The sequence below is a fragment of the Charadrius vociferus genome, unplaced genomic scaffold, assembly GCF_000708025.1.
Source record: "Charadrius vociferus isolate BGI_N301 unplaced genomic scaffold, ASM70802v2 scaffold67, whole genome shotgun sequence".
NCBI classification, from domain to species: domain Eukaryota; kingdom Metazoa; phylum Chordata; class Aves; order Charadriiformes; family Charadriidae; genus Charadrius; species Charadrius vociferus.
Window position 1 is genome coordinate 2645534 of NW_009649485.1, and position 25285 is coordinate 2670818.

General features: G+C 37.5%; 1 protein-coding gene across 1 annotated transcript in view; it reads right to left on the minus strand.

The window, feature by feature from the left end:
- SYN2 (synapsin II) overlaps positions 1-25285 on the minus strand; it is a 181230-nt gene that overhangs the window by 30308 nt on the left and 125637 nt on the right. Inside the window, exons 6-9 of the mRNA XM_009889959.1 lie at positions 16020-16082; positions 13465-13607; positions 8624-8698; positions 4283-4385 (exon numbers count right to left, since the gene is read on the minus strand). Coding sequence (XP_009888261.1) covers positions 4283-4385; positions 8624-8698; positions 13465-13607; positions 16020-16082 — 384 coding nt within the window. The remainder of the gene's footprint in view (positions 1-4282; positions 4386-8623; positions 8699-13464; positions 13608-16019; positions 16083-25285) is intronic.

Sequence of the window (25285 nt, forward strand, 5' to 3'; positions counted from 1 at the left end):
AGTATTGCGTTCAGCTTGTTTAAATGACTAGAAATGTCTCGGGTGGCTATAGAAATATGAAGATACTGATGCACAAACTAGCACTGGGGAACTGACCCAAATCTATAAATTAGACCCAAATCTAGCACCCAAAGCTATAAAATGTGAGAAGGTGTACTTAGACTGCAATTTCTTGGGTTTTTTATTACATTGAGACCTACTTGGTCAAAGGAACATGCACATTGCACGAGGGAGACATCTACGAGAAGCTAACATTAATAAAGATCTGTATATTTCTTTATTTCATAATAAGGTATAACTACGCAGAAATTAAGTGTCTAGAACTATACTTCAGTGTCCGTAAACATTCTTTATTTTTTCCTTTCATTATAGTTCTCTAATCCTTCCATATTATTTCTGAACAGTCATTACTTACTCACACAGCAAGAAAACTTTGCATGACTTGAATGGCCATGAGATTTAAGTAAGAGTAAGTTATTTAAAATTTCTCATCCTTTTAATCAAATATATACAGAAGAGAAACTATTAGAGAAACTAAAACAGAAAAAAAAATGTTTACCCTTCTTGAAGAAGTGGGGCATGATGACTAGATCTAACATTAAGAACCAACACATTCTTACCTGCAATGTAAGCGCACCGTACTAGATCATAGATAAAGAATCACTCTATAGTGGTGTTTTTTAGGAAGTACAGCTAGAACATTAGATTCATGAGACACAATGTTGTACTGATTCTCTAACATCAGCCACTGGTACAATTTGTTGCTCCATGGTTTTGGGGAATAAAGGAAAGCAGAATGTTAAACCAAGGAATGACAAAATGACCATCACAAAGCAGTTGAATGGCTATAACACTAAAATAATAAAATTATTGGTATAGGACAAAAAAGGAAAGGAAAGAACAATATGAAATTAATTAATAACCTTCCAGCAATAGTCATATAAAAAGTCATTTACGTGTTATATTTTCTAGCCTTAGTTTAGAATGGATTTTTGTAAGCAGATGAGTCGTTACATGCAATACGTAAACGCTGTGGGTATTTCTAAACTATTGCCTTGGATTATGAACATCCTAAAGCTTTTGTTGAACACCTTCATCAAAACACATACTATGCACTAAGCAGTTATTCCTGTAAAATGCTGCTCTCCCACCCTTATTACAGAAAATCCCTCTGAAGTTGATTTCTGTCTAGAATGCTGAGTATATGAAGGATACTTTAGCAGAATTCTACCCTAATTCACATTCACTCTGAAGCTGGATGACACATATGCATGCTTTCCTATTGCTGGTTACACTGGTTGAATGTTCAAACTGAAAAATCAGGAAGAACATATGTGCATAGTTTATTTCACATATTAGGAAGTTTGTATGTTTCTTGTCAGATCATATCTGCAGAATTAGTGTCAGTAATACTGACACTTTTAGTTTTGCAGTAGGTGTACCAGTCACCACGAAAACATGAGCGCATAGGTTTCAGCATGGGACTGCAATTGGAGTGTAAACCCAGTATTTACGAACCGAATGTCCCGCTCAGCTACTGGTTCTTGATTGCAGCATGTACATGCTAGCTTTAATAACACATTTATTTTCCCATGTTGAAAGTACACAAAAGGCAAAAATTTTTCCTTTTTCCTGGTGCAGACGGTCTTCTGCTCTTCATTGTATCATAGAATTATAGTGCAATAACTGTTAAAATTATAGTGTAATAAGTGTTGATGTAAGCTGGCTTTTTAGTAGCAAATGATCGTAAGTTTTACAGATGTTCTGTTGGATGTGAACTTTGCAAACAATTCTACATTTCAATGCCTTACCCAGATTCTAAATATTCTTGCTGATGAGAATTACCATCTTCCAAACAATTCAGCTGATTCTGTAGAACAGCAAGAATTATCACGCTCCTATCCACTCTTTCTTTTAATTGCAACATCTATTATGTACACTACTTAAAATGCTCTACAAACCCAGTTCCTGATGTGTCCTGCAGTTCTCAGAATTCTGTTTGCTTAGAAGTATGACTATCTGGCATGGAAAAGCATGGAAGCAGGAAGTGACGTACTCTGTTGGTCCATTATAGAATTTGCACTGCCTATTTCATTTTCAAAAAACTGCTCCTCCTTCTTTTCCTACCCACCGGTCCTCCCAGGCCTGATGCAGGAATTACTTTGTGTACCTGACTTCAGTGGAAGCTGGTGATGCTTGCTGGCTTTGCTCAAAAATTTGAAAAATTGTGCAGTATCAAAAATGTGGAAACAACTGAGTTCAGTGAATGAGAGTGACGTGCATTTAGTCTGACAGGAATTTGCTAACTGAGGAATGCAACAGAAGTGTCAACTGTTAAAATAAAGGAGTCATCTCACTTCCACTGGAAGCAGAAAAGGTCCGACTATGTTTGAACAGAAAGAACAGGATGGAAAGAAAGTAAGGAATAAAAGAGGAGGGACTAAGTAGTGTGGGTTGATGCCAATCATTTCTCAGACTTGCTTTAGCTCCAGTGTATAAGAGACAACATTGTATTATGTCTGAAACCTCTAGTTCTTACAAGAATATACTTGTTAAATGCAACCCTGCGCTAGTTTTGAATCTTTCTGCATGCAATTGTTCAGTTTTTAACCACTGTCTTATGAGGTAAGATAACCAAGATCTTCTGTCTTAAAATAATCTACATTTATTTGCTAGTTTAAATTTTGGGGTAACAATTTATTGGATTAAAGCCCGCCAAATCAGCATGAAGTATCTCAAATGTAATGAATTCAGATAGATGGGTGTGTGTGAAAAGTGCTGAGACCCTTCCCCTGAGACATTTAGGGGCTACGAGCGCTGCAGAGTATCCTACACAGCTTTAAATGGCGTATGGGAGGCTGCCACAGCCCCGTTGCTGGAGAGGAGCTTACTTGCGAGCAGAAGTCAATCCCTTCCCAGTAAGCAGAAGTGTGCGAGATACATCCATGGCTACAGCCAAGCTGTGAAGTAGCACACATGACAAATCTTACGTTCAGGAATTCCCTCTATATTGTATCACCAGAAGACAGAGTAGTCTGTTTTCAGAAAGAGGAAAACACTTTCTTCACTCTTTCAAATCTCAGCCAGATTTCACTGGGCAAAGCATTACAGATTTAACAGGAACCTCAGTGGGCAGTGGAGGGGAAAGACCGCACTATATGAAGAAGCAACAGAAGAGGTTTAGTATGGCATCCTAAATTTTATGCTAGAGTGAGTTTTGATACAGTAAGACACAGTAAGTTGTGATTTGGCCAGGGTGACTAAGGAAACAGGATTTCTTGACATCTTCCTCAGCATCTCAGGAGGTAGTGATTAATACTGTTTGCTTGCTGTAGGTTTACTGCTGCAAGCTGCTCAGTCCTTTAAAGCGCTATGGATTGATTTGGGAATTATTAGCAATTGCAATAGTGATAAATAAATTTATGAAAAGTGAAGAGAAGAAAATACATAGAGCTGTTTAACACTGTGACAAAATGGAGATTTTTTACTTCTGCAAAGCTTCTCTGTTATAAATGGATACAAATAACTAGAGAAGAGTCAAGCCATAATCTCCAGGTTACCCTCTCAGTTTAGAAAAATTACTCTTACTATTGCGTTAGCAAATATCGACCTCTTTTGGGGTGGGGAAGATTCTGAAGATCCTTGCCCATCTCCTGAATAAAATTCTAAGAACATGGAAGATGCTGAAGAAATCCTGAATTGTGTGATAGGTAAGTGATGATATCTTGTTTCATGGCTAGGCAAAGTTACATTTATCCATAAAAAACTTAATGTAAATGAGACACTTAAAACTTTCCAAAATTATCTACGGCAGAAACTTTTGATTCATGAGGAATCTGATCTTAAAGGTAACATTTAGGCTAGAAAAAAGTAAAGTTGTTTCCACTTCATTCTTAATTTCCCTTTCCACGTAAAGGTATAATTTCGTTGGGGTTCCCTTGGGATAGTGCTATCTATAAACCTTCCAGGAAAAACTGGTCAGCCTGCTCAGGAAAGAAATCATAAGTGTTGGGAAAATGTGACATCCACATTTGGCTTTGTTTTGTAGTTCGTGTACATTTCCTCAAACACTAAAAGACATTACCATATATATGGTTACATTTTCCAGCAAGTGTTACCACTAACTTGGACATGTGGCTTTGTATTATGATTTAAACATTGCTCAAAAATACACAGCCTTTCCTGAAACACAAATAAGCCAGTGCCTAACTATCACAAATGTTCTTTACTTAGGTGTTTGTAATATATAAAAGCATATATTGAAAAAAGTGGAATTGCTTACCTCAAAAATATAATCTTTTCCATCCTTTCCATGTACAGCTTTAACAGCACAGATGTCCAAACCACCAAATATTTCAGAACAGGTGTCAACCCAAAGCTTGTACCTGTTTTATAAAAATAATTTTTTTTCTGTGAGTATCTCATCAGGCTCTTGTTCTTCTACAGGCTTAACCTAATAATGTGTTTTATATAACGTTTGCTCTAAATTCAGAATTTTCACTATATTGTCAGCTTTACTGAATTTGTATTTCCCAGAATAGTAGCTTAGAGATAATGGCCTGATTACTCTACTTTTCCCAGTAGAATCCAGAAAAGCTGTGGCTCTGTATCCTGGCCTAGTGTTATGCTGGATTCTGTCCCAGTTTTTACTGGTCCAAACATGTGTCTGCTCTAAACTGTGAGTAACCTGAAGATAAGATATGCTGGAACACCAAGAGCATTTAGCTGTCCCCCATCCTGCATTTCCAGGGCCCTTACGCTCGTACAGCTTGCTAGTTGTGGCTGTACTTTCTGCGAGAACTCCACAGAAGGGGGATTTATCACCTTACCAGTTTGGGTGGCTTGGGCGATGCCGAGGGGTTTTACAAAGTAGGGAACAGGGCTTCTGTTTTCCTGTGAAATTCAAACTTGTGCATCTGTGCATAGATTCAAGTGTGACAATCCTCTTGCTTATTATGCTTGGTAGTGTACTTAATCATGTTTTTTTAATCATGTTTTACTCTTTCATCAGAAAAAACTAGAATGAGAGTCTCTGTCTTAAATTACAGACGCAACTGTATTCCAAAATAGCAATGATAGCTTTGCATGTACATCACTGAACATGGCAAAAGAAAAATCAAGACAGAACAACCCTTAAGATGATGCAAGAGAAACAGATGTATGACACTATGTAAAAGTTATGTAGCGTGCAGACAAGGATAATATTCTTCATGTTGGGTTATAGACAACTACGGCAAAATTCAACAGAAATGTAAAGAATCCTGAGGAATTCTACAGCTCCTAAACCCAGCTTGTCTTTCATACAGTATCGAACACAAGAACTCCTCCATTTCATTTCTAACCTCATGGCAAGAAATACGGGCTAAGGAACGGGCAGTTTACCCATTCTACATGCAGTAATATGATTCATTTTTCTTGCATGAAGAGCTTTATCCATCCTATGAATAGAGAGATTATCTGACTAACAAGGGAATGAAGAAACAGTGAGGCAATTCCTGTGATCAAGTACAGAGCTGTCAGTGACATAACAGGAAGCCGTAATACTTTGCTGAGAGCGTTCTGAGGTGATGTAAACTGTGCGTGTTTGCTCAATGGCAGGGATTGACTCACAGGACACAAAATAGCATTGAGAACTTTCATTAACTAATAGCATAGCTGTGCATGGGCACCAGTAGGTGATGATATGGTCTTGAAAGGTTATACAGGCAGATATCACGGTTCCCCCGATGGAAGGACGTATTTTGCTTAAAAAAACCCACCAGTTTGAAAGCAGCCATTTATCATAATCTTTCTTCTTTTCCATGGGCTAGCATTTGAGTATAAATCAGAGCTTATTTCCTTTAGCAGACACTCTCATGCTCTCTCCTCATCCAGCCTTTGAGCCATGATGATAGATTTGCCACATCATGGTATTTTCCATTGCAAAAAAAATTGATGTAATAAACGTAGCATTTGACTTCATTGTAGGATCAAAGGAAATTCGTTGCCGGGCTGAGCGTTTTACTCATATATAAATATCTTCTGTAACAGCATCCTTTCCAAGTAAACTTATTAGGTCACATTCTTTATATTTTCTAATATCAAGTCTGTTCCAGGGGAAAAGTTTTTCTTTTAAGCAGAATACAAAGAAATTGATACAACTGTTTGAAAAAATCCTGATGGTAATATTTTAGCAATGAAAAGAATTTTTTTCCTGTGAGAAACATGTTTTTTGTCCAAAATGAGAGGGTTTTTTGGATGCCTGACAATTTCAACATCTGTAGATGCACTGACTGACTGGACTGCTTGCATACACTTGCTTATAAATAACTTTTTTTGGCTGTACAATACCAACGTCTATCTTAGAAAGTCATGAGGGCAGCAAAACTTGTCTTTAACAGTAAATATCTGGACTTTATATATAAAAAAATGAAGACATTTTCTTTAAAATACCGAAACATCAATGAAAGCATTTTTTATAGTCTATCTTCTGCCAGCAAACACTGAGCTGGAAAAATACAGTTACATTTGGAAAGAGAGGTCTTGGCTGGACTAGCCCGTAGTGTTTTAAACCCGAGGCTTGCACAGTAGGTTTGACAAGAGGCCACGGTTCTTATTTTCCCAGAGCCAATATAGTGTGCAGCAGCCTTAGAACTGACAGCTAATAAAGTACTGTTCCTCACGTGTCTGGCATGAAATACCTGGTGCGCCAGATGAGGCGTGCACAGTTAGCATAGGTCTCTATTTTTCTGGTCCTACCTAGAGAGCAGTGCCTCTCTGAAATAGAGGGATCAATAAGAACATGCAACATTGAAATGTGCTTGTTCTCGGCCTCGTTATTGTCCCTTACTGCGCCACATTCTTCTTTCTTCTCTAAACTTCTAGACCAAGATTTGTATTCAGTCAACAATGCCCACTCAGGCAGTGCTTTCAAAGCACTTCTTCCTAATTCATGAGATGTATTATAAACACAGGCATCAGATCTGATTGCTTTTGGTATGCTGTTAAACTACTTCAACGCCTCAGAAAACGTCGATTTTCCCTTCTCTTCCTTTCTGTGCTTTGTGCGCTTCAGTGTGTAATCAAACAAAAGGTGGGGCTGTGTGATACGTACCCCCTTCTGTTATGAGAAAACATCCAGCTTTTCTATGCTTTTGTCTTCATCAGCATAAAAGAAGTTTTGTTTTGTTGGCTAGTGTTTTTTTAATAGGAAAATACCTGTTATGCTCTAATTATCTCACATGCAAAAATGGAAGCAGAAGGCAGCACACAGAGCGTTTACCGTGAGGTAGCTAGGCAAGGTTAGCATTTCATACTCGTTACCCATACGTGATATTGGTTAGTTTTCCTTATGGCAGAACTAAAGCGCCTGTGTTTTTACAGAGGAATACCTCATGGACTGTAATTACGCACACTCGAGCACACTCTCTCTTTTCCCTCTGAGTGAAGGCATAACCTCACTTTCTAAAGGAAGGTGGGAGGGGAATGAGAAAGAGAAAATAATGTGGCTCCGCTCCATCCCCAGAGGGGAGATCAGTGAGGACACAGTCTAGACAGGGGTTGGACAGCAGGGAGTTGTAATTCCTGTCTTATTTGTTTTCACCTTTCTCAGGGCAGGCAACGGTTCAGTCCCTGTGTCTCCCTCAGCTCATAAGAGGGACCAAGTAGGCTCCAGTAGGCTCCAGACTTTAAAAAAACCCCAACATAAAAAACACCAGAAAAAGACTACTGTTGAAGTTTAAAACACCTTTTGACTTACACTTTTATTGTACTGAGTTTTTTAGCTTCCACTGGTAGCAACCTTTGGAGAAGCTGAACAAAGGAAAATTCATAGCCATCAAAAAGCCTCATAGATTATTTTGCAGGGAAAAGAGGTCTATATGTTGGGGGGGAACTTGGGAGCAAGTGAGCAGTATTGAGAGAAGAGTTCTGTCAATAGAAGACCTGAGCTTCAAAATGAAACTGCAAGGAGAATATGTTTGACTGGATTGCAAAAAGTAGCCAGCGTAACGACTGGAGAGAAAAAGAAAAGCACAGTAAACCAAAGTACAGAGCTGGAACGATGGCATGAGGGAAATAAGCTTCAGTATATCCCAGCATCTGGGTAAAAAGCCTCACAGTGCAGTTTAGTGGAAATTTCAAAAATGAAAAATACGCAATTTAGCAGGATCGAAAGTAGAAAAGAGAAATATGATTTAAACAGGCAAAGTTAAGACTAGGTGGCTTGGTTATCATGGATGACGTAGAAGGAGAAAAGTTTAAGATACTGTGGCACAGGGTAAGACTGTTAGGTAAAAGAGGGCAAACGAACCTGAGGAAATGATTGATAGGTTGAATCTGAAAAATGGACTTTTCTGAAGGGAAAAATTGGAAGTTTTCTAGGTGCAGATAGGGACGGAGGAACCCAAGGGTACTCATAAGCACCCAAGGCTGGTACTTAGTTTGGGTAGTTGACTCTGAGACAAGGCATAGAGAAACTCTTGGCTCATTTTCTTTCATCTAATTGAAAGGGGTTTTTCCAAAATGAAAGGAGACATGCATTTACTGTGAATTGCACATCTACAATGGGATTTTTAGAAAACTGATTTAAAATAAAATTTCATTAATCTTTTTTTAATTACCTTTTACATGAGACTCGACTTACTTATCTGACATAGCAATTTGTTCCAACATTGCAGAGCCCGTGTTTGTCTTCCAGTTTCCGGATATGGAAGTTCTCCTGAAAGGGGGAAAATATTACAAAGACGGCCAGTGGTTTTATATTTTCATTATCTCTTAAATGACTCTGATTTTCACATGAATACTATAGCAGTATTTACACCTTTTTCATATCTGGCAGCTGATAACAGAACATCTCAACCACAAAGAATTCCAAGAGGCATCGCAATTGTTGGTAATACTCACTTCACTGTAGGCATGTTATGAAGAAGTATGACACTGCTGTGAAATTTGTGTTCCCCATTTATTCATTTAAGACTTTTTTTTTTTTTAAAAGACCTACTATGATTAAGTGAAAGTGTTAGCAACAAGCTGTTATCAGTTATAAATGGATTAAATAGCCTGTAACGTACTATTACTGCAAATGTAAAGCAACTGAAGCTTCAGCTTCTCATTTCAAATTCCTGTCCCTGCAGAGTTAGGTCCCAATACTTGGGAATCAACATACCTATCTTTTTAACACCCCTGAAGTGATCGCAGCTCTCTTTTAGAGATGGATTTTGGTTCCTCCTCCAGTTTTCACTCTTTGCTAGTTTACTAATACAATCTAAACAGCTTATGCCAAGGCTTGAGTATACCATCTTTTACTTATTTCTAAGAAAAAAAAAAAATCATAAAAAGGTTTTTTTCTCCTCAGACCTCAGGACTGCTACCAGGGCTGAGAAGATTACCGTTTTCTGAAACCTAAATGCTGTACTGGGAATAAGCTAAGGGTACAAATTATGAAGTGTTTGCAGTTAGTAAAATAATAGGAACATCTGTAATGCATTAAAAGTATATTAGGCAGCAGCTATAGTTTTCTCTCCATTTTTCTATTAACCTAATTACGAGGGTCAGTAGCAGTTGTGGGGGAATGTTGACTTCTCTACGGGACCCTCGTAAAGTTAGCTGAATTTTAGAGCGTAAAGTTCTTGTAAGGTGCCATATTCTTCATTGATGGGGGAGAAACTAGTGAAAGGGAAAGGTGCACATTGAGCGCTGCGTGTAAGGTAACTTTGCCCTCTAATAACACTATTTTGTGATTTCTGCTTGATTTTTCAAGTGATATCTATTGACATGTGTGTACTTACAAAGTAAAAATTTTAAGTTTGTTACTTCTCTACACACATATTCTGCATCAGTGAGATAACACTTCTCACAAATCACAATTCAACTCTATTGCAGACTTCTCAAAGGCATTCATTAGCATGTAGTGCTTCAGGTGGTTTTTAGGAAGCAAGATGTGACCAAATCAGAGAAAAAAAAAACTGGCCTGAAGACTTTTAGGAAGTGTTTAGTTCAAGATCCTCAGCTGCACTGATGTCATCTCAGCACTACTGACTACAGGGGAAAAGACGGTCACTCCCCAACGTGAAAGGTCCCCTGTTGAACCTGAAGCAGTCTCACGACTGGATGCTTGGGTGGCTGTACCAATGCTGTAGGGACCAGACGAGGACTGAGAGGAATACGATGGACACAGACCTAATTGGTGTAATCTCAGCAGCTTGCGGGCTGGAGCTGCTGATGCTAGGTCTGTCACACAGAACTCCAGAACAACAGGGGTTCCATTAGACCACAGTTAAGGGATGGAAAAGTACCCGACCAGACCATCTGGCACTTCAAACCTTTGATATGATTTCTGTAATTCATATCATTTCCTCTGCTGAAATATATAGGTTTCCTACCCTTCTTCACGTGCGTTCTGATAACTGCTAAGGGTCTTTCACAATGTTATTTCCTCCTCTTTTACTGAATACTGAACAAAATAGGAAACAACTCCTAACACTTTTAAGTGCTTTACACTTAGGCTTAACATGTTTTCACTTGATTTGGTCTTTGCAAAGAAGGAAGAACTGTTTTAAAATTGGGGGAAAAGGAATTATGATTACTATAAACAATTCACAGTAACTCCAGCTTCCCCTTTTCCAGCACCTTTCTGCTTTATTTAGTACCATTTAAAGTACGTAATCCAAATTGTCTGGACAGGGACTTGTCATCAGAAAATCTGTCGAAATGTCTACCTATAATTCTTGTGTCGGTAGCCTGCTTAACCATTTAATTCTACAGCACTGTCTTTCTTTGGTTGATGTGCTCTACTTTTGTTTTATTGACCTTTTGATCAAAGTACATTAAGTTATGGATTCAGCGTATTGCTTTTGGAGAGGAGATTTTGATGTAGTCTTTTTGTATTTCTGTTTTTCTTCATCGTGTGTGACCCTTTTAAGTCTATTTCCTTGAAGTCAGATGAATTTTGTAATGGTACCAAGTGTAGTTAAGTATGCGTCACAAAGCGTTTTGAGGAGCTGTGGCATTTAGAGGGATCCAATGTTGCATTTTGGCTATAATCTCTACTGACAGATGATAAGCACCAGTGTTTTCTGAGTCATGGATCCACTTATACCACAATTTCCCACAGAATATAAAACTGAAACTCTTAATAACTCTCTTTAAACTGCAAAAACAAATGTTCAGCTGGTATTTTTTTGTGGTGGCTCTCTAAGTACTCTGTTCCTGTGTCACAGAACAAAATGAGAACCAGCTGTCAAAGAATATTCTGCTGATATAATGTATATGTATGCATATGAAGAATTTTACAGACGTTTGGTAAATCTTCTCCTTTTCATGATGCTTTGTAACAATGGATCGGTATTGCATTTTTTGGTGTGATTTAACTGTACGAAAGAACCTAGAGAAAAAACGATTGCTAGGCTTTTAGCATTTGGATGAACCCATACTTTCTGAGTAGAAACTTAAAAATAAATAAAAGGTAGGAGGAACAGGCTGTCATTTTAACTTATTTTTGCTGTCCCTTAGGCCAACTGCTTCTTCTATGAAGAAGAAACATTTATGTTTGAAAATGATAAATTTCCTGTGGCTGACTCTTCCAACATTATACTAGAGACCAAACAGCACTTAAATTTCAAGTCAAAGAAAGAAACGTAGGGCTCCCGCTTATGAAATGTAGCGGTTCGGTTTCTACTGTAGGGAATGAAGCATCACGTTACTAATATTGCATCTGACAGCTGGTAGCTGGCAGTGTGTCATAACCATTAAGAGCTGGGCCTTATTCCGAAGACTCTGCCACTTGGGAGCTGTAAGACAGAGACAAATCAACTCTGTTTATTGTAAACAACAGAGGAGGGGAGAGATGGGTAGCGCAAAACAAGAAATCTGCCTGTCAAAGCACCGGGAAGAGAGAGGAGTACTATCCTAGCCTTGAAGAGGCAGAAGTAGTTGTATGAAAAGGTCTGAGATAGAGAAAAAATGGTGACTGGTAGCAGAGGGAGAACAAAGCTGTTGAATGGCACTGAGTAGAACAGAAGGGGCAAGGCACAACCTGGGGCAACTAAAAAGGTTAGACATTAAGGGGTGAGGACTAAGAGACAGAAAAGTAGAAGTGGTCTGGGAAAGCGGTGGGACTGGAGCAAGATATGGTTTGGACAGATAGGAGAGAGGTGAGCTTGCGGTGTAGGGGTATGGTGCTATTAGAAAAAGTAGGATGGATGTCTCCAGCTATGGGGCTAAAGCCAGGAAAAGTCAGCAGTCTGGAACACCAGTGTAAGACAGACATGCAGAAATGGAATTATCTTTCCTGGAGACGCAGGGGCTAAAAGGTGTATCATTCAGAAGTACTTTATGATTCTTATTGCCTATAGGGAGAGGTGGAGTAGACTCAACACATCTAACATTTTGTTGGGAGCTTGAATTACAGAGTTTCTGTCTGAAAAGTCACCAACAAAGGATTCCAGAACCTAACTTTGTCTTTAATGCTACAAAACATTTTACGCAGCTCCAACTTTTGTTTCTCTTAGTATTTATGGTTTGCTTGGAATTCAATCATTTTTACTGATAAAGAATTTGACTGTACCTTGCAAATGTCAACACACAAGAAATCTCTGATCCCTCCAACGTTACAGGAGTTCCTGGAGAAATATCTTTGCGCGCGTATGTGGGTGTGCATATGTAAATGCGTATATGTATTTTTATCTATGTTTTGTTATATTTTGCCTGCCTCAGATCTGTAAGCATGAGGGAACAAATACGTAAGACGATCTAACTTGTCTTAAAAACATGAATTAAATGAGTGTATGTCAGATTACATTGCTTGATAATTGAAATAGAGTAAAAATATGCATAAATACAGTTACCATAGCTCAACTACTATGTGATAACCTGTTTTACTGCTCCAGCTTAATGTTGTCTGTGCAACAGAAACACCCATTTTTTAGCCTCTCGTATAGTCATGATCTTTAAACAAACACCTGGATTCTAAAATGAGAAGATATTTTCATCCATATATGTGAAGGCCACTGCAAGATTAGAATTTTTCTTCCATGTGTTATGTTAAAAGGAGAGTACTTTGTTCCATTCAAGTGTTATTATTCAGGTTTGTGTGAATGAATGCCATCTAAATATCCCTAGGGGGAGAAGAAAATTTGATCCTAAATTGCCAAAAAGATACGAAGGAATCTGATTTAACAAGGCCTCTATGAAAGCAAATCCCCTTCCAACTGCACCTTTCTTTAAATGAAAAAATAAACAAAGGTTAGCAGGAAAACCACTCTGGCAGGCTCAACTGTTACCTCATTCTCCTCCTCCCAGTCACAATCAACTTAAAAAGAAGTCTTAATAAATCTAGGAAGACTAAAATATTGTCTTTCCAGGGAGTATGACAATGGAGGCACGAAGTCACTGCATCAACTCAGAGACTCATCCAACACTCTTAATCTTATTGCTGCTTATCAATGTTGAAACAAAAGAATGGAAGTATATAAGTTTTTGGCTCACATGTATGCTTTGTAGTTATTGCCTATCTTTTGGATCCTGATGTCATATTTGGAGTCTATGAAGGGTTCAGTAGTGGCGTAGGTCTGAGTAAGTGCTACCACGCTGGCTATGTCCTGAAAGTCGTAGTGGTTGTCTACCTTGATCTGTAGTCATCATACCACAAATAAACAGCATATACAAAAGAAAAAAGAGCAATTAGGAACAAAATGTAGAATTCAGTTGCAAATGGCATTCATGAGAAGCATGCTTTTTGACAGCATCGGTTTATAAAAAAAAGTATTGGATTTTTTCTCTGATTTCTAGATTCTATTGGATTCCTGCATTAAGGTACCTGTTTTTCTTGGCAAAACATTACCTGTTCATCTGTAAAAAGCAATATGCAGACAGTGGAATTTTATTTTGCTTTTCAGTTTTTTAAGTGGTGATTGTTAATTTTAGATCTGCAGGCTTTAGAATTTTTCAAGGCATGATAATATGCAACACTAATTTATATAGAATTCTTGTTGATTCTGTAAATTGCTCATGCAACTGAACGCATATGGAGTCCCCCATGTACTGTCACATCATGTATCTGCTGGGAGGGAGGAGATGAAGGGTCGTGATACCCTGATGAGGGCGCATTCACATGGAGCACAGAGGGTTGGCTCAAGACAGCAGAACCAGTTTTTCCTCATTTTTCCCACTTCTCTGCAAGGAGTCAGGCTTTCTAGGAGTAGGATTTCCTAGTTGAACACTGTGCTAAGATGGTGAATGGTACTAAACCAATCAACTTTAATGTCTTGAAATAGGAGGGAGGTGGAAAAGGGGAGAATATTGATTTAGGGAGAGAGGGAGAAGGAGACGTTAGAGGCCAGATGGAGGACAGAGGCGTTACTTTTGGACAGGGAGGACACATGTCTATGGTTGACTTCAAGGAAGCTGGCTGAAGGGGGGAGAAAAAGTGACTTGGAAGACAAGTCTTAGAGCTGGTAGGAAATGGAAGAGGGAAACTGGAACTGCAACAACACACTGTTGTACCTACAGTACATTTCAGAAAGGTGAGGAAAGGAGGCAGGGATTAGTGATTTGCGTGTTATCTATTAGGAGAGTCTGCAACTCTTTGCAAGCCCAGCGTCTTATTTGCTTCCACTGTCACCTGGTTGGTGCTTAAAAGGGAAGTGGTGGGCCAGAGTGCCACAGCTGTGAGATGGGACTTGCATATTAAATGGGATCTGGTGAAGCTAAAAGAAGTCATAAGGCCTAAGCATTTGCTCTCAACGCTCAGATGGAGAGTAATACAGAGTAATTTGCGATTTGAGAGCCACAAAACTAGACCCAATGCCCGGTTTCTACTTAGTTTCTGAAAAAATAACAGCATATGCGAGTCTAATTACGACCAATGGCAACACTACTCCTGGCAATGCCTGTAGGGAGGGCTGGGGGACGTGGAGAACCTTTACTTGGACTCTGACAGTAAGCATTTCACTACAAAACCCCTGGCATTTAAACTTTAAGGATGTAAAATACTTTATAGCTAAAAAAATCTAGATTAATTTCTAGACATTTCATATGCTGAACTTTTCTGTGTATCATTTCCCTTTTCTTTAAACAGGAGGTGAATATTGAAAGTATGGTATAAACATTCTAATACTTCACATGTGCAATCCACAGAAACTGCAGTTTAAGTAATTAGCGGTTAATTCTGCTCTCAATTAAATTGGCTGCTGTATTTCCACTGACTTACTAAGTACGAAATAAAGCAAAACAGTCATAGGCAAAGAACATAACATACAGTACAACTTACGTAATTACTGAATAAAATACAATTCAATCAGTTTTCTACTTCTGTTGCTAATGGCAAATACTATGTTCATGGAGCTTTTGGATTCTTTGATGATTTGTTTTAAAGTCTAAAACACTTAAAGCACTGAAGTGTTTTCAGTGAGAGAAAGTGGTTAATCTGTAATGACTAGAAATTTTCACTGATACCAATGAAAACGGGATTTAAATCATATCCCATCAAACCATCATTGTGAGATAAGTGATATCAAAACAACTGTACTCACCACTGAAACGCAATTACTTTGGAGAAAGAAAGCAGCAGTTATATAGTGGTATGAAACAATCACAGAGAATACATTAAGACAGGAGATGAAGAAAAGTTCAGTACCAAGCTGAAACTAATAAAGAACCAAGGCAAAACCTTCCTATATTCCCAGGTCCAAAAAGATGGATTGTGCAAACAGACCTTGACTCTGAAATAGTTTCACTGCAGTCAACTAAATTAATAAAAAGGGTTCTGCTTCAAGAAAGCACCTCGGCATGTTTCAAGGAACGTCCTATATAGGACAAAGCATAAACTGAAAAGGCATCAGTGTGAAAATAGAGTATGCATTTCAATATTTTCCTAAAGAGAGGTGCTTTCTTGAATAATATACAAGCAGAGATTGGCAAGGGTAGGGATCTCAGACAGAATTTGGACAATGAAAAGTTAAAACATCCAGGAAAGAAAAGAACATGCGTGTTATTCTAGACAAGCACCCGGCCTCCTAACATGCAATAAGTAGCATCTGCACCTTTCCCATGCCTGAATGAGCATGTCCAATCTTCACAACAACAGGAAATGTCGGCATTGTTAGCTAAGGGGAAAACAAAACAGACGTATTAGAGCACGCAACCTGGAGTTAAATGATTAAGCTACAGCATTTGTGAAAATTATTTAAACATGACCCTAATGCAGCCAAAGCTGTTCTGCCCTGGGGGTATTCGAACATGTTATTCATCTGTGTAAGACTATGTGTCCCGATGAATTACTGTGTGTGTGTTCCGAGTGCTACGTTATTCCCCATGCATACAGCTGGTGTACTTCTATCGTAACTTTTTTGTATGTCTTACTTTTGACTTCACTTTTTAAACTGAATTTCCGCTATTTCCTATTTTGCTATTGTGTTTTCTGACCCATAAACTCACACTCTCCAAGGTTATAATCATTAATGACGTTAAATTAATCACCTTTTTTCTTTTCCCCTCGATTTCCATTCTTTAGCAAGGCTGTGAATTCTTTTTATGACCACTTATGAAAGCAATGATCTCTAATTCACCAAAACCCTTTCTTTAAAGGCAGATCCTAGCTTCTGTTACAGAATATCCAAGTTCTCTAGGGAAGGCTCCAGCTTCTGCATAGAATGCAAGTAATAATTCAGCCACTGATTAGGAAATCAAATATGCAAAGGCATATGAATATGCTTCATTCAGTCAAATGGTAATGGTTCTGTCTCTCAGAAAGAATAACCAGTTTAGTTCCATCATTCATCTGAAGACGTTTTAGATCTCCCCGTCATGGGTACAGCTGTCGCTTCTCTGTCTTTTTCTTCCATCTACAGTGTACATATATTGAACCTCTATCAGCCAACCAAGCATAAATACAAATACTTAGTAGAACAGGATTATAACTAAAATAAAAAACTGAACACTGACATGTAGTTAAGCTGGGCAGCAGCAGGACAGCAAGTGTTACGGGGTCTGAAACCTTCATTTAGTACCAAATTTTAACAGAGTAAATACAATCAAAGGCAAAGCTGATGCTTTAGAAAATAAACTAAGAATTCATAGAGATTTTATGAGAAATTTATTTTCTAAATACTTACAAGGGATTGTCAAGAGGTTAAATGGAGTTCACACTTATCTCACTGTACTTTGCAGAACATTGCACAGAAACACACAAACACAAACAGATATTTACATGAAAAATGTCATGGGACCATAAATATTGATGGTAAGATCAAGAGATAAAGAATAGGAAGGTCACTTGGCTTTTGATAACATCCAAACCTATTTGTAGGGTTATAAAGCTAATTAAAATTCACAGATGTTTTTCCCATATTTTAAACATTTATTTTCGATATGATCTATGGATGCCTGCTTTGCAAACACTTTAACTGAAAGGCATCTCTGCACAAGAACAAGTGGGCATTCACTGCAAGGTACATATTCTATACTACTTACCATCAGATTCCCAATACAAGACATAAGCCTCTCTCCTTTTTTTTTGATGGACTTTCTCTGACACTCCTAAAATACATACCCATGCAATATTGTTTTGTTCTTTTTTAAAAAAAAACATATAAAGGACACCTAAGCTAAAACACCAAGTTGCTTGTTTTTTGACAGAATCTCAGTTTCTGCTCTCCCTGTTCAGAAGAAAAAGGAGGACTCTTTGGATCTACTCGATTAACATTCCAGAGTTTTCAAAGCCTGATGAAACTACAGGGCCCTACAGTTGTCAGCTACCCAACACAGGCCATGGAGCTCCTGCATTGATTTCCGCATCAAACCCAAAGCTGTCTTTTCAGGAAAAAAACAGATTTGATTTAAAGGTATGAAAAATTTACTGCAATCTTACTTAAATTGTTTCATTAGTCAAGGAAAGATGTCATATACATATCTTCTGCCAGGGCATCCTTGAGATTTGAAATCAAGGATTACCACCACAGACAAGCAGACCATTTTGAACCCCACCTCTCAGTGCTTTGTAGTACCTGCGTAACCGTAGCTGCTACGCTTCAGTGCCTGTGTAAAGGCAACTTGCATTTTTTGGCAGAATTTCTGGGAATTAACACTGTAGGAATCGATAACTATGAATACTTCCAAAGTCTTTTATTTAACTGTTATTTAGAAACGATTTCAAGAGTTGGTCTTTAAATCCAAAATACATTGAACTGCTCTTTATGGATCTGTTTCAATCCAACCAATTTAAATGAAGGCACATAAGAATGAAAAAACTCATTAGTTTCAAAATAGCCAAAAGCACTTGCACAAGCATTATACAGTAAAGGTCACCTACACTGCCATTTAAAAATAAATTTCTTGCTAAACTGTAGGAATGCAAAGTCCCGTATACTCAACATCTAGTCACTTATTTATTGCTTTCATATTTTAAAACCAGCCACATTTTCTTTCAAATTTTTTTAGGGGAGGAGGGGGAACAAATCATGGCCTGACTCAAGATTCATGAGGGCAGCACCACATTTTTCAACCACTGAACCGGGGTTTGTAATGGAAATGCTGGCAGACCTCTAACTATAGCAATACAAATGGCACTCCTGTAATTAAGAGGACCATGTATTTTCCCATGATTCCAAAGCTGTGGAATCCTCGGTGGGCCGCAGGAACAAATAAAAAATAATAAAAAAGCAACTCTGCTGTCTCCCTCAGAAAACTGTGCTAACATCATTTAAGGCAATAGAGTTCATTTTGCTCTGGAGTGCGATACCAAGATTTCATGTGGTGTACCACATCCCAGCACAGACAAAGAGAAGAGGTGGTTGCAGGGGAAAAAGCCGCCGCATACTGCATTTCAAACATCAGACAGGAAAAAACGCAGGCAGCACAGAAGGCAGACAAACATGAAGTTATCCCAGCGCTTCTCTTGTTTGTACCCATCACTATGAGAGGCCCGTGAATCCAGGGCTGATGAAGTAGTTATTTTGGGTTTTGAACAGCATTTCCTTTATTCCTGCTCTGACTTCAATTACCAGTTTTCCCTTTGTACATGGGGACTAGACATGTGCCATCACGCAGTCGCTTCCCTGCCACTAACTGGTTCCAGTTGTGTGTGGTATTGTTCTGTCAAGCAATAACAAAGCCTGAAATTTCTTATTGAAATTATAGAAAACTCGATTTGAGTCCTCACCCCACCTCTTCCCAATCTCCTTTTTTACGTGAATTTCTCTCTTAACAGAACAGGCAGTCTCAAGACTTTTCATACATTTGGGTAAACATTATGTATGATACAACTGTGACAGTAATACCAAAACTTACCGTCTCCATGGGTTTCCTTTTCATTTACGTTATAGTTACTTGGTAGAGAGATACCTCGAAAGAAGATCTAGCATGTATCAATGGATCCACTTTAAACACACTTGATACTAATAGGATTTATTGCATGTTTGATTTGAAACGTATTGTTGGTAGGTAAAGGCCATTTAACAAAAATATTGCTTATTTTTCAATGGTTTTCTTAAATTCAGAAAAGTATAAATTCTACTTTGACAATTAAAAAACGAGAGGAAAAAAACAGAAAAGACCAACAACAGAAGTTACATTAAGAAATCTGGCAAGTTCACATGTATGAGAGATGGAAAGGGACCACAATGTATGAACCTTGCGCAAGCATATAATATACATTAAATACATCTGAATATTTTAAAAAAATAAATTAGGATAAACAGGACTTCTATTATAACTTAAATAACAATGCAATAAACTATAATTATTCATTAGGGAGAAAACAGACGTCAAGCATGCAATACAATTTCCCATAGTTATATATGAATATGATTGGATTGGTAATAAATATTAGTAGTAACTGGAAAAACTGGCATGGCTCTTTGTAGGAACCCATATACAAAACAGTTCAGATACACTGCTGATATTTGCTAATATGATATTATTAATCAAAATAATGTCACTGAGTATTAAGATGTTTTATCAGCTCCTAAAACCAACAAAGATGGATTCAGTCTATACACTTTCATTTCTGTGGTTTTAACTTCTCACATTGCTATTTTAAGTAAACGTAAAGTCTTATTTCAACAGAATGGTAACCTAGAATAAGTTGCACGGCTCACTTCCATGACTAGGACTAGGTACTACTAGTAGTAGGTACGACTTTGATCTGTGAACTTGAAGACATGTTCCCCAGGAGAGCAAAACGTAGATTATGTTTTGCAGATAAAAGGCAGTAGTAAAAAAATCTTTTGAAGCAGAATCCATTTAAAATCTGGATATCAGAAGTCTAGATTCCTAACTTTCAAACTGAGAAAGATTTAGGATGGAAGTTGCTTTACTGAAATTAAATGTTTTAGTGGTTTCTGTCATATATTAATAGCATGAATTAAATTTATATACTTAATGACCAGACAAATCTAATGGTTGTGACCACAAGGCACCATCAAACTGGGAGTTCACTCAAGTTTGACATGAGCCTTAATGAGTACGGCAGTAATACTTTAAAAGCTCTTGGCAGACTGGGCACCTGTCTAAGTGTGAGAAGCTTAACTCTGTCTTGGTTAACTGCACTGGGAAGCGTTCCAGGACAGAGGAGAATGAGGGATTAAATATCAGAAGTGATTAAATCTGTAATGGAAATACAACAGTATATGTGGGTTTAAAATGTGACTGTAATATCCTGTCTGAGAAATCTTCAGGTTTTTAATAACATATCTATCTTTTCCCTATCCAAATAACTATATATCAGCATTTTTCATTCAGGAGCTTATTTGCATGCTATGTAATGCTTTACTATCACTTTATTTTACATAACTAACATTTATTTTATTATTTTCAAGACAAACCAGTTGAAAATAATTATTTTAATGGTATTGTAGGAATGTCACTAAAATGGGATTCTATAATGGGCCTAATATGTTTTTTCAGATGAACACCTTTGAAGTTAATTGGTATAGTTCTCACAAGAGCAATTTTTCTAAATGAGCGGATTTGATTTTTCAGCTGTATACTTGCAATAGGACTACAGCAGCCGACAAACTGGCTCAAACCTGAGCTTCACTGGGAAAGCTTCTAAATTCCATGGGATCTGGCCTCCAAAAAAAAAGGAAACTGGAGGCCAACGTACAAGATTCAGACTTTCAAACCCCTTGCATAAACTGTAATATTCTTTAATTCTTTTAAATTACTCATAATAATATAGAGAGCAACCCCTCAACATCTCTCACAGTCACGGAATGGCCATTCATTTTTCATCAGATCTATTCATGTTAGTTCAATAAGAGCAAAGACAGTACAGTAGGAACTCCTGACACACGTTATTTCTCTTTTCTTTGTTTCCCATAGTACTGACAGGCAACTAGCAAAGTAATTATAGTTGCAGTGAAACTATTTAGATTTACAACTAGACAAAGAACTATCTCAAACAAGAGTTATACTGATGGAATAACTAAACCCAGGGAGGAATCTGATCCAATATTCTGAAGTTGCTGAATAAACGCCAATTAAGGCAAGTGTGCATTCACAGCAAATTATTTTGAAATATATCACAGAAGCATGTTTCTCATGTCATTAAGTCTCTCAGAATTAGGTCATGACATCTGCCGGGTTAGCTAGCGTGAGACCACAAAGCTTTTTGAAACTGCTGGTGTTGGGAGCAGTAAGTTATCAAATCATCCTCATTAAGGCTTGAAACGTGTTGGATTTTTACTCTTCTGTTGATGTAAATTATTACATCAAACATTCCTTTTCCATGTTGCTAGGATGATTTGCAAATTGTATTCAAACACAAAATAGGTTCAAAGATTCATTAGTTACTGGTCAGAACCTATTTTAAATGCCTGAAATCTGCAAAATAATACTGTACTGTTCTTCTGAAATGTCAAGATATTTTCAATATGTGGCATATGTTGTTTTCATAAAAAATTTAGGGCTGGCCTGTCTTCTGCTCTATCCCACATATTAATAATTACACTGAATGAACAGGGAAATGCAGAAAACACTGCAATTACTGGTCTTCCCTTTTCGCAGAAGATAAGAAAAATCTGCCAAATTAAAACAGTTAAAAAAGACACTGATCAAATGATATATGTGCTCAAAAAGAGCTCGCAAATATGGTGAGAATTACTGTTGACACATCAGATAAGCACTAAAAACATGGGTTCCAGAAGACTTCGCAAACACAAAAAGGTTTGAAAGCTCCTGACCTCTGATCTGGAGATGCACAGTAGTAAATAGCTAAACTGGCTGCATTCAGAACATACTTCAGTTTCAAAACTAAGTAGATCCTGCCAGCCAAAAATCAAGAAAACCCAAATAAAGCTAAACTACACACTTTCCCTCTTCTTCTTCTCTGGAAAGCTGGTAGAAGACTTTTTTCTTGTCGAGAAAAGGAAGGAATCCATATTCTTCCACAAGACTTCATTTGTTATCCAAACACAGTGTGTTCGTAAAAGTATTCATTAGCATCATTCAAAACACCTGGGTATATCCACTGGTGTGCAATATATGGCAGGGCAACAGTTACCAAGCCGAGGACGCTAGTTTTGTTGAAAATACCATTTTGGAACTGCCATGTAGTATGTGCAGAACAACCGAGAAGATACAGTTGGGCATCAAATTAAAAAAAAACAAACCCAAACCAACAAACAACCCAAACCAATGAACAATACAAAAACTGCTTTGTGGAAAGAAAGGTATTAAATAGATGCTACGACTCTGACCTCAGAGCAGCTAATTAACAAAATTCTAAAGCTCATGAACACTTATCTGCTACTGTTCTGCTCATGAAGAACCGCACTATTTTTATACTATGCTGCTACCTATATTTTCAATGCACTTTAACGAAAAATAAAAAGTAGAAGCAGCAGTCTGGCATAGTACTTCTAAGAAGTACTTAATACTTCTCTCCTCCCTGAATTCATCGCTATGAATTCCTTTAAACTGAATTTTGTGCACTGTGCGTGCAGTTCCAGTGCAGCAGCAGCAGCAGGGAAAAAAAATCCTGTTACTTCAACATGTCAACAAGAGTCATGTCCTTCCAGTGAACCTGACAAAATAAACTTAACTTGTGTTTTGCAAAGAAACAAAACACACACTGTAACTAGAGGCAGCTGGCAGCACCATTAGTCTGGTGAATGTAGGTTCACTCTTCAGGATTTGTGTAGTGATCAGAGATTTGACATCCCCTTCTTACAAACATACTTCTGCCTCGTCAGTTTATTCTTTTCTAATCTCGAGCCAAACCTAAGGCTCTTGGTCAGAAACCCTACTGAATTATTTTTTTTCCTGAATGGAATCTAAGTTAGTTGCAGGGTGTGACATAGTTTTACCATAATAATTTCTGAAGGAATTGTCTGATTCACCATCACCTTTGAAATCACAGAAAAGTATCCACGCGGTTCTGCTAGGTTCTGTCTCTCGTGCACCCCATCCCCATTCGCGTACGCCATCACCAACTTTGGCACTGTAGGACATTTTTACAGATGGTAACACTGCCCAGAGATCTCTACATAAAACCACCATGACTAGTCACTAAAAATACTTCAATTTTTTATTTTATCAAGCTATGAAGCCCATGTACTCTTAACTAGGTTCAAGTTTGAAAATGAAATGCCATTTGCTAAATTCTGACAATTGTAGATATTTCAGTTGTTTAATTTCTGACCAGCATACTCTAGAGAGCATACATTTCATGCATGCAAGTTCTCTGATAACAATAAAGCTGCCTTACAACTAGAAACACTTCTAATTAGATGAGCATGAAAATCTGAAAAGCCAGTTACTTTCATGATTCTCTTACTGTCACAATAGCAAGGACAATTATTATCACTGCTCGTTAACATTTCATCTGCATCAGTGTTTTACAATTGAAGATCTTTGTACTATGAGCTTACAAAGATAGCTACCATTTCATTGCATTAAACTTCACTATCTGGCCACCTAAACATCTAAGAAATCTGCTGAGCATGCTTTTTACTGTAGAAAGAAGTATTGCAGTTTGATATACTTACACAATACCTACAGGCACCATTATCATCTTCTGTAATCTGAAGCGAAGGTTATTTAGTTAACCAGTAGATGGCTATATATTTAACCAGCACAGTCTTCATCTGTATTACTGTTTTTATTTTTCCATATGTCATGGCAATAACACCTATCCTTTCCTATTTCAGAAATTTTCTGGAGTTTATAAGTCTGGTTTACTGGAGTCTCATCCTGCGATTTCTTCACTGTAAGTCTATTAATTTAAAGTAAATCCTTAATTTTAAGCTTCATACACTAAAGGGCTCAAAGGTTTACAAGTTATTCTGCAATTTAAGAATTTTTGAACAATGCTTAGAGTTACATAGTATAAGTTATTTTATTTCCAAGAGATATAATTTTAATTACTGTAAATTTACTTTGAATTCTTCTAAGATGTAATGTAAAATATAATCAAAGCTGTATATATAACTGAAACTAGGCAAAGATCATCTGCTAAAAGAAAAAAAGAAAAAGAAAAAAGAAGAAAGGAAAAAAAGAAAAAAGAAAAAAAAGAAAAAAAAGAAGACAAAAAGCCCTCTGCTGGCAACAATACAGAAAACAGTTTTTTGAAGGAGGTATTCACCCTGGCTTGAATGTCCTCATGGTTGAGTTAGTGACTAGAAAAGCCACAATAGGAAAAAAAAAAGGGGGGAGAGGGGGGAGTAGCAACAAAAAAAAAAAAAAAAAGAAAGAGATGTTGCATAAACATGACTTACCTCAAGTTCAGTGTTTAAATATTTATCTTTCCAATAATCCCCAAGCAAAGTTCATTTAACCACTGTAGTTCCATGTAATTTATTTGTGGAATATGCATCAGACTAAATCTAATTTTGCTCTGCTTACTTTGGAGAAAGGAAACTAAAAGTGAAATAATGAAGGTGGCCTTTTATTCATTTTTTTCTTTCCCAGAAACAGGCAGGAAGAGGCCTAAATCAATAAACAAGCAGAAGATGTACTTTCTCTGGTCTATTTGGTTTTAAGAAAATGCGATCTCAAGATAAAGTCAGGGCTCGGCCATGCACAAGCTCTCCATCACCAGCAGGGGTAGCTCAACATATTCCTCTCTCAATTAAGAAAAGCAGAAACATCACACTTAAAGGGCTCTTATTCTCAACAAACACAAAGAGCAATTCAGAGATGTCAAGCCAGATTTTCCACTGCCTTGGACCTTGACAGAAAAGACTAGGTGTAAAGTTCTATCTGTATGGAGTACCGTGTCACACAAGTGGCAAGCCACAGGAGAATCTGACAGCTTTGTGTTACCTTTTTTTAGAAATAAGGGCATTAAAGAAATCTAAAAGCTCAAGTG